Below are 15655 nucleotides of genomic sequence, written 5' to 3' on the forward strand. Positions count from 1 at the left end.
TAATAAAAATGATGAATGTATATAAAAATATTAATTTTGATTGTATTATTAATCTAATAAAAATTTATGTAAAAATATGAACTATTAAAAAATTGAAAAATATTAATTAGTTAAAACCATAAATTTAATTATTTTAATTTTTTGATTTTTTATAATAATGGAAATGGATAAAGCAAAGGGGCGCGGGAAACAGTGTCACATTCGACTTAACGGCTAAGAAAATTGCAGATGTCCGGAGGACCGGCCGGCCGGCGGCCATTGCTTCGTTGGTTCCGCCGCCTGAACTTGGATATCACTTTGTCCCCTGGCGGGCGACACCTTCAATCACTAAGATTCCTCTCTCTCCTAAGATCCTTACGTAATCTCCTTTTTTTTTATGGGTTTTCTCTCTCGATCTCTCTCCATATCTGATGGGGTATTTGAGAATGTCGTTTAGCAACATTTGTAAAGTGAATAGATGCCGCCAACCCATGGTTAAAAACAACTATCAAGAAGGGCGTTTTACGACGGAAACCACAAAGTGCCAGCCATGTGTTCGACGAAATGATTAAGAGAGAATATTACCTTTTATGTGAAATATTCGGACCTTACCAAGATTTAATAATGTCTAGCTTTGTCTTACATTCCTTGGACCTTAGGAGCTTCTGGGTATGTTTAAATTGCTTGAAAATTATATCATGTTGCAAAGGTATGGTCATCAAAGACTATAAAGTTCTCTTCCAACCAAATTGTTTGCACTGCCATTTGGCACTCAACTTGGAGCTCTGTCACAGATATAATCACTGTTGCTCTCTTCAGCCTGTTGGTTAGTCTTCAAACATATGTACTTGTCTGTCTATTCTTTATTGAAATTACATTAAAAATTGTTGAGTTTTCACCACCCACCATATGTCATCATGTATCCATGTAGGATTTGTTTGTTTGTCTGTGTGTGTGTGTATGTGTTAAAGAGGGGGGATATTCCTTATAAGATCATGTTGGATTCTTGATACTTCATTATTTATTTCCACATCAGGAACTGAAACATTGAACTTGGTAGAGAAGACATAAATAGCCTGTTGAGTGTTGATAGGAAGTTGGTCAGATAGTTATGGCATGCTGACATCTTGCATTGTCTCTAAAGGTAATACAAACTCAATTTGTGTTTTGATGTCAACTCCTGAATTAACCTACCTAATGCATATTATAAACATCTAATGAAGTCATAAATGTCCACTAATATAATAGAATGTCTATTTTCCCAAAAGAACTCTTCTTAGGCCTTGTTTGTTTCCTATCCCCCTTTCAATCTCAAAATCCACTTCAAACAAGGCCTTATAGTGCCTCACTCATTCTATAATATCTTCATTCATAATATGTAGAAGAGAGACTGTCAATCTATTAACAGGACATTTATTCATGACATTCCAGGCTAATTCAGGCAACGTGAGATGCATGTAGTTCACCTTCCTTCCATCTGAAGTATGTTCCTTTGAGCTGTTTTTTTGCATTATGAACTTCTAAACAAAAATGTTCTGCTTATCGTCTCTGATAATAACTTAATACAAGTGGAAAATGGTTATACAGAAGAACAATGCAGTTCGTCTGCCTTCTGCAGTAAAATTCATCTCGGATTGTTTTCCATTCTTCATACTTTTTCCCTTTTTTGGCGTTTTGAATAACCGAACAGGTACAAATCAGACAAGTTAAGAAAATGGACGTCAAGAAATCGCTGGAAGATCAATTCTCAAATCTTCATCCATGTCACCCGTTGAACACAAGAATTGGTATTATTGGGGGTGGTCCAAGTGGCATCTCAGCCGCTTATGCTTTGACCAAGCTCGGTTACCAGAATGTAACCATCCTAGAGAAATATCACACTGTTAGTGGCATGTGTGAATCAATTCTAATAGAAGGTGAAGAACATTTCCTGGATTTTAATCTTAATATACACAAATATATGGACTTCATTTTTTTTTCTTTTCAGGAAAAAATTATGATCTTGGAGGTCAAGTTCTTGCGGCCAACAGTGCTCCAACTATATTTCATTTGGCTAAGGAAACAGAATCAGAACTGGTTGAAATGAACTCCCACAAGCTTGCCCTCATTGATAGTTCAACTGGAAAGTATCAAGACATTCCAGTCGTCGATGACTACGCATCTGTAATACCACTGACTATCGACCTTCAGGTTAGGTGGTTCACAAATGATTATTTTACTTAATCAGCAAAAACAGTTCTTTATCTTTCTGTTTTTTCTTTGGTAGGACAAGGCAAAGCAAACGGGTCGAATTGGGATCCACGCGGTTGCTGAGTATGCTTCCGATGTTGCTCCAGCATTTCTCGAGGGACATGGATTAAAATCAGTTCCTAAATCTGTGGCTTATGGATACACTGCTTCTGGATACGGGTTTGTGGAAGATATGCCTTATGCTTACCTTCATGAGTTCACTCGAACCTCGATGGCTGGAAAGATCCGCCGTTTTAGGGATGGGTACATGAGTCTGTGGCAGAAAATTAGTCAAGCCCTACCAATGGAAGTTCACTGCAATACTGAAGTGGTGGCAGTTAGAAGGGATTCCTCCTCTGTTCGTGTTGATGTTAAATCTATTGTAGGGGAACGAAGGACACTAGAATTCGACAAGATAATAATTTCTGGGGCCTTCCCTTTTAGGAGTGGAAAAACTTACGGATCAGATTCTCCATTCCCCGGTTCGTTATCTCTTGCATTGAGCTTTTATCTTTATTTGGTTTCCCAACAGATTCATTGAAATATGGGTTTTGATTAATGCAGAAAATGAAGCAATGGACTTGACCGAGGTTGAAAGTGGCTTATTTAGCAAAGTACAGACAATAGATTACTACACTACTGTTTTGAAGATAGAAGGATTCGAACACTTGCCTATTGGATTTTATTACTTTGAGGAATTCATGAATCGAGAAAAGATTGGGAATCCAGTTGCAATGCAGAGATTCTATGCAGACACAAATATCTTTCTGTTCTGGTCTTATGGTAATTCTGTAGATATAACAGGATCAAAGGTTCGTGAGCTGGCGGAAAATGCTGTGAACAGGATGGGGGGAGTTGTTCAACGACTAATTTTACAAAGACGATTCAAGTATTTCCCCCATGTTAGCAGTCAAGGTATATCACTCGATTTGATCAAACGACACGTAGTATGGCTAGTTATTAACCTCCATCTTGCATGCAGATATGAAAGAAGGATTCTTCGAAAAAGTAGAAAGTCGGCTTCAGGGTCAGCTTAACACTTACTATGTTGGCGGGCTATTGGCTTTTGAACTCACTGAAAGAAATTCTTCTTATGCCATGTCGCTAGTCCGCAATCACTTCGCCACCAATAGTGCGTTACCAATATTCCCATATGTTAAGGTAAGTTTGTGGCTAAAAAACATTATAATTTACAGTTCCACTGAATTATTTGATTTATTTTTTTGTGGGGGCACAGAGACTACTCCATTTGCAACAAGAATGCAGGAAAAGGACACCAAGAGATTTGGGTGAATGCAACAAGGTGGAGTTTCCTGATTTAAGTAGTCTTGATGGTTATTTGAAGCATTGGGGAATGCATGAAGTCACCAAAAATAAGATTCTCTACAATTGGCTTAACGATGAAGGGGAGGTGATCTGCCAGAGAACTTACTCAGAACTTAATGCCAATGCTTCTTGTGTGTCTCATAATCTATTGACATGCTGTAGACCGGTTATCAAACCAGGTGATCGAGTTCTCCTGGTTCACGTTCCAGGTTTGGATTTTATTGATGCCTTTTTCGGTTGTTTGAGAGCCAGAGTGTTGCCTGTACCTGTTCTTCCACCCGATCCACTTCAAAGGGGTGGCCAAGCGCTTTTGAAAATCGAGAACATAGCAAAATCCTGCAATGCGGTTGCTATTCTTTCGACAGCTGGTTACCATACAGCTGTTCGGGCGGGGGCGTTTAAGAATTTGGTATCAATCGTGGGAAAAAATGGGAAGAATTCCGCCCGCTGGCCTGATCTTCCATGGCTGCACACGGATTCATGGGTAAAGAACACGAAGAACAAGTCTCGAGAGGAGGAAGTGAAGAAATCGTTCGGACCCGAACCGCAAAGCAACGACCTTTGTTTCCTGCAGTTCACATCGGGATCGACTGGCGATGCTAAAGGGGTGGTGATAACTCATGGAGGACTCATCCATAACGTGAAACTAATGCGAACCCGTTACAGAAGCACGTCAAACACGGTTCTATTGAGCTGGCTTCCTCAGTATCACGATATGGGTTTGATCGGAGGACTTTTTACGGCTATGGTAAGTGGGGGAACTGCTGTATTGTTCTCCCCATTGAGCTTTATCAAGAACCCTTTGCTTTGGCTTCAAACAATGAGTAAGTACAAGGCTACTCATAGTGCAGGCCCGAACTTCGCTTTCGAACTCGTCGTTCGAAGATTGGAGATTCAGAAAGATAAGCTTGCGAATTGCGACCTTAGTTCAATGATTTTTCTAATGGTGGCAGCCGAACCAGTAAGACCGAAGACTATTGGAAGATTTCTGGAGCTCACCGTTCCTTTAGGCTTATCTGAATATGCAATGGCACCGGGTTATGGGTTGGCTGAAAATTGTGTGTTTGTTAGCTGTGCATTCGGTGAAGGACAGCCAATCTTTGTCGATTGGCAAGGAAGGGTATGCTGTGGGTATGTGGACTCAAACTGTTCTGACATCGACATTGATATTAAAATTGTGAATCCAGAGTCGGGTAGTGAAGAAGAAGATGGAAAAGAAGGAGAGATATGGATTAGCAGTCCAAGTTCGGGAATTGGGTATTGGAGTAGGGAGGATTTAAGCGAGAGAACGTTTCGAAACAAGCTCCCGAATGTCATGGATAAAATCTACACAAGAACAGGGGATTTGGGTCGAATAATTGATGGGAAGTTATTCATCACAGGAAGAATTAAGGATTTGATTATTGTTGCAGGAAGGAATATATACTCTGCAGACGTAGAGAAAACTGTGGAGAGCTCGTCTGAACTTCTCCGGCCTGGTTGCTGTGCGGTCGTTGGAGTTCCAGAAGAGATCTTGTCAACCAAAGGGATTTCTGTTCCTGATCATTCTGATCAAGTGGGGTTGGTTGTGATTGCTGAGGTTCGAGATGGAAAACCGCCGCCTAAAGATTTAATCGAACAGATCCAAACACGGGTTGCTGAAGAGCACGGCGTTAACATCGCTTTGGTGAAGTTAATCAAGCCGAGGACAATCAGTAAAACGACATCCGGTAAAATCAAAAGATACGATTGTCTCAAACAGTTTGTGGATGGGACGCTAAATTTAGTGCCGGAGCCATTGTTACCGAGAAGGTCTCTGGTTCGTTCTTTCACGACAGGAACGTGCAAAGAAGGAATGACACCTCGTGCCCGGTTGGTGAAGAATGATGTGGGTCAAAGGTTAAATAACAAAGATATAATTGGGTTTTTGAAGGGATTAATTTCTGAAATTTCTGGAATCTCAATAAACAAGATTTCTACTTCTGAGAACATGGCAACTTATGGGATTGATTCTATTGGAGTTGTTAGAGCTGCGCAGAAGCTTTCAGATTTTCTCGGAGTTCCAATAGGAGCTGTCGATATCTTCACTGCAACCTGCATTGAAGAACTCGCAAAACTTTCAGAGGATCTTCTGGCGAAGTCTCATGAACCACATAATACATTGGTGGGTGAATCTTTCGGTCAAGAAATCGAAACTGATTTTGATTCTTCTAGTTTAGTATCTGAGGTTTCTATATCTCGTCAACTTGGTATTAGCCTTTTGCAACTCCTAGCTCTTTTCTACGTCTCGACCATGCTGATCCTACCTGCCCATTTCTCGATTTCTGCTTTCATCACCACGACATCCTTCATGGATACAACTTCATGGGTGGTTTATTTACTTTCATTGGCGCTTGCTCCACTTGCTTGGATTCTAGCCATATTCTGTACCGGTGTTTGTATTAAGGTACTAGGTAACTCTTTTCTTCAGACAAACTATGCTCTGACCCCGGAAATTCCAATATGGTCTGTTGATTTCGTTAAATGGTGGGCACTCTACAAAACCCATGAAATTTCTTCTCGAGTTATGGCAGTTCATTTAAGAGGAACAGTTTTTCTGAAATATTGGTTTGAAATTCTCGGGGCAAGGATTGGATCGTCTGTTTTGCTCGATACAGTGGACATCACTGATCCATCGCTCGTTTCTATCGGAGATGGAGCTGTGATTGCAGAAGGGGTGTTAGTTCAAAGCCATGAGGTGAGAAATGGTGTTTTGAGTTTTCAACCGATTAGAATTGGACGAAACTGTTCCATTGGTCCTTATGCTGTGATCCTGAAAGGAAGTGTTCTTGGAGAAGAAACTGAAGTTCCAGCTTTGCAGAAGACTGAAGCAAGCAAACCGGTTCGCAAACCAATCAACAAGATTCGTAAGGTATGTATAGTTAGTTAGTTATCTGTTAATTCCGATTCAGATATTTTTCATTGCTCATATGCTCGATTTCACCATGTTTTTCAGAGTTCTGAGATGGAAAAGAATGCAATCCTTGACCATTTTATGGCATTATATATGGTTGGTTTTCTCAGTTCTACTTCAGCAGCAATTGTCTACTCTCTTTACGTCTGGCTATTCCAGAAGGCACCTTCGCAACAACATTTCGCGTTCATATGTGTTTCCGGAACCTTCCACTGGCTTCCTTATGTGCTCGTTGTCTATGCCTCAATGATGGGTGAAGTTTACTCAGATCCGAAGAACTTTGCTTTCTCACTCGCCATTGGTTATCTGGCTCATGGGTTTATACTAAGCCTCTTGACTAGCATTGCCACACGGTTTGTTATAAGAAACAAGTTGATTCGACGGAAACTCATCATAGCTTGTCATATTAGATTCGCAAAGTTACTTTCCGGAACAGAAGCCTTCTGCATTTATCTGCGTCTCCTTGGTGCGAAAATTGGAAAATATTGCTCAATTCGAGCTATCAACCCGGTTTCCAACCCAAAACTAATGAAGCTTGGCAACGGCGTCCATTTGGGTGACTTCTGTAGGATCATCACGGGATTCCATTCTTCAAATGGATTTGTCCAAGGCAAAACTGAAGTTGGGGATAATTCCGTTATTGGAAGTCAAAGCCTGATTCTTCCCGGGTCTGTCGTTCAACAAAATGTAATCCTTGGAGCACTTTCCATTGCTCCGGCTAACTCAGTCCTTAGGAGTGGTGGAGTGTATATCGGTTCTCAAGCTCCGATCATGATAAAGAATACGATTCATCCTCTCGATGAACGGATAGAAGAGATGGACTTCAAATATAAGAAGATTATTGGGAATTTAGCTGCAAATCTTGCTGCCACTACTCTCAAGGTTGGAACAAGATACTTCCATAGAATTGGTGTAAGCGGGAAGGGGACTTTGAAAATCTATAACAGAATCGAAGGATTTCCGAATCACAGTATATTCCATCCTGGTAAAAGTTATCCAGTCATCGTTCGTCATAGTAATAGCTTAAGCGCAGACGACGACGCGAGAATCGATGCCCGTGGTGCATCGATAAAGATTCTTTCAGATAAGATCAACATTCCTGATTCTTCTTCTCCATTGCTGGACTTTACCTTGAAAACGGGCAATGCTTTTTACGCGCGTACAATCTCTGATTTCGCAACTTGGCTCGTTTGTGGGATCCCTGCCAGGGAGGAGCAAGTGAAACGAACTCCACACATTGGGCAGGCAGTGTGGAATTCACTTAGAAACGCAAATTCATTCACCGAGCTTCATTATTACTCAAATATATGCAGGCTCCTCAGGTTCGTCGACGGACAGGAAATGTACGTCAAATTCAAGTTACGTCCTTTCGACGAGAACTTCAATGAAAACGTCGGTAAGGTGAACCCCACTGGAATTCTCCCTCCAGAAACTGGCGCAATTCCGAGAGACGAAAACGACGTTCGCCCTTTACTATTCCTAGCCGACGACTTCCGTCGCCGTGTGAATTCCTCCGACGGCGTCCGATACGTCTTCCAACTGCAATTCCGGCCAGTACCCGACGATGAAATGGTTCGGGACATAGCACTCGACTGTACGAAACCGTGGGATGAAACAGAGTTCCCATTTGTAGACGTCGGAGAGATCGTTATCGACCGGAATCTAACAAGCGAAGAATCGGATAAATTGGAGTTCAACCCTTTCCTCAGATTTCCCGAAGTGGATGTTATAAAAGCTAGTTCGTCCACCCAAAGCGCTTCAATCGATCATGGACGTTCATTGATCTACGAAATCTGCCAGCATTTGAGAAACGAGGAGCCGCTTCCCGAAGCCTGGAGAATCCTCCTAGAACAATCCGACGTAAAGGTCGACCTTTCCGGCTGTCCAATGGCAGCAACTTTCAAGAAAACCGATTCAAAGAAACTCAATCTAAAAAGAACATGGCTTCAATCCATATGGGTCACCTTTGTTCAACCCATTCTACAAATCGCCTTCCCTTATTACCTAATGGGACTAACCGTTTTCACTCCTTTAACCACCGTCTTCTACCTGAACAAAACCATGAACTATCCATTACAACTGCTGCTTCCTCCATTCTGGGTTGTCTCTGGCATCCTAAGTGCATTAATCTGCGCCGGCGCGAAATGGGTTTTTGTGGGTAAGAATGAGGAAAGCAAACCGGCGAAGATTTGGAGCGCAAGGGTTTTCATGGATACGATATGGCAGGCGTTGAGGACATTAGTGGGGGAGTATTTCATGGAAACAACGAGTGGGTCTAGCTTGTTTGTGATATGGATGAAGTTGATGGGATCGGGGGTTGAGTTGGGGGCTTATGTGGACTCGATGGGAGCCACATTGAATCCGGAGATGGTGGAGATTGATAGAGATGGATGTGTTGGGAAAGAAAGTCTTCTTTTTGGGCATATCTATGAAGGTGATGAAGATGGTGAAGTTAGGTTTGGAAGGATTAGTATTGGAGAAGGAGGATTTGTGGGGAGTAGAGCTGTTGTTATGCCTGGAGTTAGAGTTGAGACTGGTGGAAAGTTAAGTGCTCTCTCCCTTGCTATGAAGCAAGAAACTATTTCTGCTTCAAAGTAGAACAAAAGAATATTGGGGAAATGGAAAATGGGTTAATTTTAATAAACGATGGTTCTATTACTATGTATAGAATAAGGCAGTTAATAAAGTAAGTTATTTTGCTAATGCCATTTCCAATAATATTGACTAAGGTTATCATTTGAGCTATCTTATTGTCATATATAAAGTTGATCAATACAAAGATAGACTGATTGGACGATGATAATTGCATGCAGTGACAGTTTCTTGGAGCAAACAAATGCGACAGGTTAGTGTGTTTACAACATATAATCATCTTTTGCAGGCAGCCTCTTGAAATAGTTAATTGGGAAAGAATGGAGTTTATGGCGAAGCTTCGGATGTCTCAGATAGTAAAACCCTCCTATCAAGACCAAAGCCCGAAAGGGTACAACGTAGAAGATAATGGCGGTTACTAAGCAAAAGATTGCGAACAAAGTCGAGGCTCTAGGATCCCTCCAGCTCAGCATGGAATTGAATCTTTCTAATTGGTTTGCCAACTCACCAGTGATTGTCTGTACTCTCCCTGCAATGTCCCTCAGAGCATCATACCTCTTCCTCACGACCTCCGACGATTTTGTTGTGGGGAAACTGTCGAATTCTTCATCAAATCCGTCTTCGGTAAACTGTATATGGGCCAGTGAGAGTTGCACGTCCATGTGGGCAGGGTCCTTGGGCCTGAAACGGAATCTCCAAACTGCGGTTATGAAGAGGTAGAAGAATAGTGTCGGGAGGATCAATTCGGGGTTAAAAACCAACATGAGGAATAAAATGTGGAATAAAATGGTAGTGATTGGATTCTTCCATTGTGAGATTTTGTTTAGCCATATCCCAATTGAGTTTAAAGCCGAAGTGGCGTCTTGTAGCCTTTGATAGTTAGCCTTTGCTCTCCTCAAGCTCCATAACTTCGTGTTCGTGTCCAGCATATAATCGACAACCTCTTTCTTTAGAGGTGGCTCGGCTCGACCCAACTTCGTCGCGACTATCAATATGGCTTGTCTTCTCAACATTTCACGTACATTCTTATGAAAATCACTAAGAAGATAGTTCATCTTGGGTAACAAAGGTTGCATGTATTTTTGCATCATGTTCACAAATGATGTGCATGTAAATCTAACCGCCAATTCGATCTCCCCCATCCTCTTTACCCCGGATGGTGATAGAACTATCAAAGGGTACGAGTGCGTGTAAACTCGATCCGTTAGGAGAGTCGACAAACGAATTCTGACCTTTCCGATTCTCGAGTCATTCCCATCTCCATTCATATGCCTGTTGTCGAAGACCCCGATTGTGAGCACCGTACAAGGATCGTAAACCTCCCAAGTGTATTGCTCGTTCCATATGGGCGAAAGGTTTTCAATGATGGTCCTAGTCCTAACCCATTTCGGACCATACTTAGCCACACAAAAGGCATCGGTGCAACCTTTACCATCTCTAGTCTTCATTTCGGGTAATCCAACTGCCTTAACGATACCAAGCTCTAATAGGCCAATGGGGGACTTACACAACGCCCTAGCCGATGGTCTAGTATCGCTTATGTAGTAGGTGGACTCGTCCATGACATGGTACCCACCTTCCAAAGACATCCTTAATTGAATCCTACATGCGAACTTGTTCACTTTTTTGTCTATCTCGTCCGCTAGCCTAGGTCTTTCGAGCTCGTACCACTTGGGTGTTATGTTCTTATCGTCGTTCCTTTTGGCTATTGTTTTAACGGGTATTGCGCACTTGGCAAGAAATTCATCCTTGTTTGGCGACACTCTATCCTCCACAATGAAAACCAACGTCTCGTCAAACGGCTCAGCAATCACAAACATAAATTCCTCGTTCCAAACAGAGTTGACACCCGTGGACATCCTTGTTTTCAACATTTGGTTTCCTAGGTTAACACTAACACAAGCTATGGGAACCCTATTTTTATCCGAACTTTCCAAATCTTGACATTCCATAACATTCACCCTCAGGTACCATAGCTTAGGCATTACATACACTTTCGCGCGGATCCTCACAAGAGCTTCCTCGTTTGGAACCGTGATTGCACCTGAATGCCAAGCGTCGGGAAAGGATTCGTCGGCTTGAGTTCCTTTCCATACGGCAAGCATGATCAATCCTTTCTTAATCTTATAACCTTTCTTGTCTTCAAGATTGTACCATTGAGCGGCCAACGGGCTGTCTGGTGGAATGCAGGTTGGGACCTCCGCAAGGTCAAACCGAACTCTTCCAATAGAGACGTCGGCTATCGAGTTCTTGTCTTTCACGACAACCTCAACTTGGGAAGCTTGAAATTTCTCAAAAGCGAATACTTGATTCCATTCGGGATTTGAATTGTTATTGTAATGAAGGGTGCTGCCGGTGAAGTTTCCAAGCCTTACTTCGACATAAGGGTTGCAACCGCCGGGCACATCCTTACCTTCTAGCTCCCTTGCCTTCACGACACGAACGAACAAAAAGTACATTTTATCGACAAGATCATAAGTGAAGCCGATCTTACTGGCCTGTGTTTTTGGCGAAATCTTTCTCGGGACATAAGCTAGAGGTTGCATTTTTCTTTTACCCAATACAACAAACTAATCGATTTGAATTGAAAAAGGTAGAAAGTATTTGAAGTTTGAACACTTGAGACAAGGGGTGGGGTGACTATAAATATATATTATTGGTTGAGAAGTGATATTAGAACACGAAATCTATACTAATCTTGCAAAATGATGTTTTGGTGGGCTAATTAATGAATTTTTATTAATACCAAAAAAAAATACTATATACTGACCTCTTGTCTTTTTATTATTTTTTATTTTATAAAAACATATATTTTTCTCTATACAATCAATTATAAACTAAGTCCCATTTGCATCAAAGCTCTTATAGCTTTTATGATGAATATTAAATTTTACATTATCTCATATTTTAATTCTAACTAAAAATGCTTAAATTAAAGTGTATAACAATAACAGTTAAAAAGAAAACATGTGAGATTGTTAGGTTGTTATTAAAAATTCAAGATGATTCCTTATTTTAATTTGATATATCTATTATCTTTAAATAAAATTGTCGGCTTCTTTTGGTATGCATTTTCAAATTTTAATTTAATTAATACATTTATTATATTAATTAAAAATCACAGTAATCTATCGTGTTTACAAAAATAAAACATTTACTTAGGATCCAAATATATATATATATATATATATATTTTCAGATTTAATTTTGAGTGACATCTTTTGATAAATAAAAATTTTCAAATAGGATAATGTGGTGTACATTTAAATAATAACGTCACTTTCACACTTAATACAAGCTAAGTATTTTTATAAAATTAGAGGTTGAATATAAAAAGTATTGTATTATTAATTTTATTTTTTAAATTAACATTATTCATTATTGACAATATTACACTTTTGTCCCTTTAACTATCTTAATGTGTTAAAAGTTCTAGTAATAATATTTTTGAAAGTTTTAACTTTCTTACTTGTTAGTGCAATAACTAATAAGATTATAACATGTGAATTGTGTTATAATCTATGATTTTAGTTTTAATTTAATTTAGTAAATTATTTAATTTTATTAGTAATATGGATCATCCATCTATGTGGTTTCTTGTTCCTTGAAAATGTTGACTAAAATGGTAGTGTGAGATATGAAAGCTTGATTTTGATACATAATTTGTATGGTTGTCAATTAATAAAAACAAATGAATGTCCATTCAATAACCTGAAATAATACTATGCTTATTTTTATTTTTTAAAATGTAGTACTTAACTCTTCTTTCTTTATTTTTTCAAAATTAAGCCATCATATTATATTTTATATATATAAAGTGTTCGGATTGCTGAGTCGATAGTTATGGTTAGTTTATATATATATATATATATATATATATATATATATATATATATATATATATGAGAAAAATGGATATTTGGGTCAAATTATGGGTTAAACAGTCCATAAATTTAAAACGGTTATTTTTAAAAAAAAATACTATAGGTATGTTTCGAACTTGTAACCTAATAAAAACAAATACATTGAGGAAAATATATGATGAGATATGTGAGAAAATGAGTTGTTTTATCGCAAGTGAATAAATATGAAATAAGAGTGTTCTATTTTTTATTTTTATTTTAATATATTATTCGTGATTTATTAAAAAAATTAAACATTAAATACATATTATTATAATTTTTTTTTATTAATTTTTTTTATATTTTTATCCATTTACAAATCTTTCAAATATATATATACATATGCTTAATTTTCAAAGTGTCTGGATTGTCGGGTCTCACTGTGATTAATTTGGATATATATATTAAAGAAAATGGATATTTGGGTCAGATTGTGAGTTAACCCGCCTATAAACTTAAAACGGTTAAAACTAAAACTAAAAATGTTATACGTATGTTTTGAACTTAAAACATAACAAAAACAAGTGTAACGTTTTAACCAACTAGGTTAATAAGATTTTTTATTTTAAATTCAATACCAAATTTGATGAACGCGGGACATTTTAACAATATAAGTTCAATTTTTTAACTGACTAATATATATATATATATATATATATATATATATATATATATATATATATATATAAAATGATGCTTAATTTTCAAAGTGTCTGAATTGTTGGGTCGAGAGTTTTGGTTAATTTGAATATATACGTGAGAGTAATTGAATACTTGGGTCGGATTGTGGGTTGACCCACCCATAAATTTAAAACGGTTAAAAATAAAATTAAAATGCTATCACATTTATACTGTAATTTTTTTTTCACGGATTTTTATATCATTACTCGTGTAAATACACGGGTTACATGCTAATTATTTTAATATGATACTTAATTTCAAAGTGTCCGAATTGTCGGGTCGAGAGTTATAGTTAATTTGAATATATATGTGAGAACTTGGGTCGGATTGTGAGTTAAACTGTTCATAAACTTAAAACGGTTAAAAATAAAATTAAAAAATACTATTGACTTTTAACTTAATAAATACAAGTATATAAAGGAAAAATATGTGAGAAGATGAGTTGTTTTACTAAAGGTGAACAAATGTGAAATAAGAGTGTTTTTTTTTTTTTAATATATTATTCGTGATTTATTAAAAAAATTAAACATTAAATATATATATTATTATAATATTTTATTAATTTTATTTATATTTTTTTCATTCGTGTACATATAAATCTTTAAAATTATTTTAATAGCCTCTGATAATAAAAATAAATATAAAATTATTTCCCTATAAAATATAAACTTGTTAGTACAATATTTTTTCTTACCTCTTTATTTCTATTTTTATTATAAAACTCTGCGCGGAGGCACCGGCCTTTTCCATTTGCTGCAAACAGGTCCCTCTGCTCTTCCACTCTTTTTTTCTTCACCCCGAACTTTGAATGTGGCCTGAAGCCTGATGGTCTTTTATTGTAGGCCTTCGGCCTTTAACGTTGGGCTGGTCTAGTCTGCGGGCTAGGCCCATTAGTTTGGCTGTACTAGGCCTGCCAAAATTTTAAAAATACAACTTGATTAAATTTTATTTATTTATTTTATAACAATAATATATCATATATATTTTGAATCATATATTATTATATTGAATATATATATTTAGTCTATTTTATTTAAATTGTTGATATAATTAATTAACATTTGATTGATACACAACAATATCAAATTAAATTTAAATTTTGTATAATGAGTTCGAATAAATTATTTTTTAAATTAATTTATTAGTTCTGTTATTTAAATTATCTTTCTTTAATTTTAATTTGTATCTTTAAAAAATAAATCTAAAAAATTTAATTAGTTCGGAAATGCAATCAACCCAACAAAACCCGGACAACCCGCCGGTTGGATCAAAATTCCGGCAACCCGAATTAACCCACCAGGTTTATCTTATTTAAAAAAAATCACTTCTTTTCTTTCTCACTTATCACTCTCTCCGTTTTTTCTCACCGTTTTTTGGTTCTCATTAATTACCTATTTCTAGTTTCATGTGGGTAAATTATTAATTTATAGTTCTAGACACTAAGAATGACAAACTCTTTTATTCACTTCAAGTTTCACCTACTACCTGAACCAATTGATTATGCTTTTATCGGACTAAAAAAAACGATTTAAGGTGACATTGTAAATCATAATTTAAACTTAGTTTCTTCTCCAGATAAAAATATAGTTATCAAAAAATTGAAGGTTTTAATTTGATTTAAAGTCTTATCAATAATCAATTAAGTCTCTTTTATTTCAACTTCTTTTAAGTTATTATCAAATTTTAGTTCTTATAGTTGATGACACTAATTTGATATTATTTTGAGGTTCATATATATACTTCATATATTGATTATTAGATCTCTAAATTATATTTTTATGTGTAGTTTCATCTCTACTTTAAGTATTATTATATAAATAATTTAATGGATTCTTGCTATTTTGTTATTATATGAACTTGCCGGTTGAATCAGTCGATCCAATGCCTTGGTTGATGATCGGGTCAAGTTTCAAAACTGTTTGCTTTTAACCACTCAGATCTGAGTTCACTTTGTGTTGCCTTGTTTAACTAGTCGATTTTTTAAATTTAAATTTTTTAAATTTCCTTTAATCAT

At 37.2% G+C, this 15655-nt stretch overlaps 2 protein-coding genes across 5 annotated transcripts; one reads left to right on the top strand and one right to left on the bottom strand.

Annotated features, from left to right (window-relative positions):
• The first annotated feature begins 220 nt into the window (after positions 1-220).
• Positions 221-9238, top strand: LOC124927969. 4 transcript variants are annotated; one of them, XM_047468482.1, is made up of 9 exons: positions 221-805; positions 1016-1123; positions 1670-1895; positions 1967-2169; positions 2246-2690; positions 2773-3123; positions 3191-3369; positions 3446-6424; positions 6509-9238. In XM_047468482.1, the coding sequence occupies exons 3-9, from the start codon at positions 1694-1696 to the stop codon at positions 9062-9064; spliced, it is 6915 nt and encodes a 2304-aa protein (XP_047324438.1). In that variant the 5' UTR covers positions 221-805; positions 1016-1123; positions 1670-1693; the 3' UTR covers positions 9065-9238. The 4 variants fall into 4 exon arrangements, with proteins under 4 accessions (XP_047324438.1, XP_047324436.1, XP_047324439.1 ...); XM_047468480.1 differs by lacking the exon at positions 1016-1123 and adding an exon at positions 1411-1461; XM_047468483.1 differs by lacking the exon at positions 1016-1123.
• A 3-nt stretch (positions 9239-9241) lies between these two features.
• Positions 9242-11604, bottom strand: LOC124925244 (FT-interacting protein 3-like). The gene has a single exon (XM_047465214.1). It carries the CDS (start codon positions 11602-11604, stop codon positions 9322-9324), a length of 2283 nt encoding a protein of 760 aa, XP_047321170.1. The 3' UTR covers positions 9242-9321.
• Between the last annotated feature and the right edge of the window lie 4051 nt (positions 11605-15655).

The sequence above is a fragment of the Impatiens glandulifera genome, chromosome 2 (assembly GCF_907164915.1).
Source record: "Impatiens glandulifera chromosome 2, dImpGla2.1, whole genome shotgun sequence".
Classification (NCBI taxonomy): domain Eukaryota; kingdom Viridiplantae; phylum Streptophyta; class Magnoliopsida; order Ericales; family Balsaminaceae; genus Impatiens; species Impatiens glandulifera.

Coding starts and splice junctions, on each gene's coding strand:
- LOC124927969 (XM_047468482.1), top strand. CDS start 1,694: ATGGACGTCAAGAAATCGCTGGAAGATCAATTCTCAAATCTTCATCCA. Junction 3,124..3,190: donor CCCCCATGTTAGCAGTCAAG/GTATATCACTCG, acceptor TCTTGCATGCAG/ATATGAAAGAAGGATTCTTC. Junction 3,370..3,445: donor CAATATTCCCATATGTTAAG/GTAAGTTTGTGG, acceptor GTGGGGGCACAG/AGACTACTCCATTTGCAACA.
- LOC124925244 (XM_047465214.1), bottom strand. CDS start 11,604: ATGCAACCTCTAGCTTATGTCCCGAGAAAGATTTCGCCAAAAACACAG.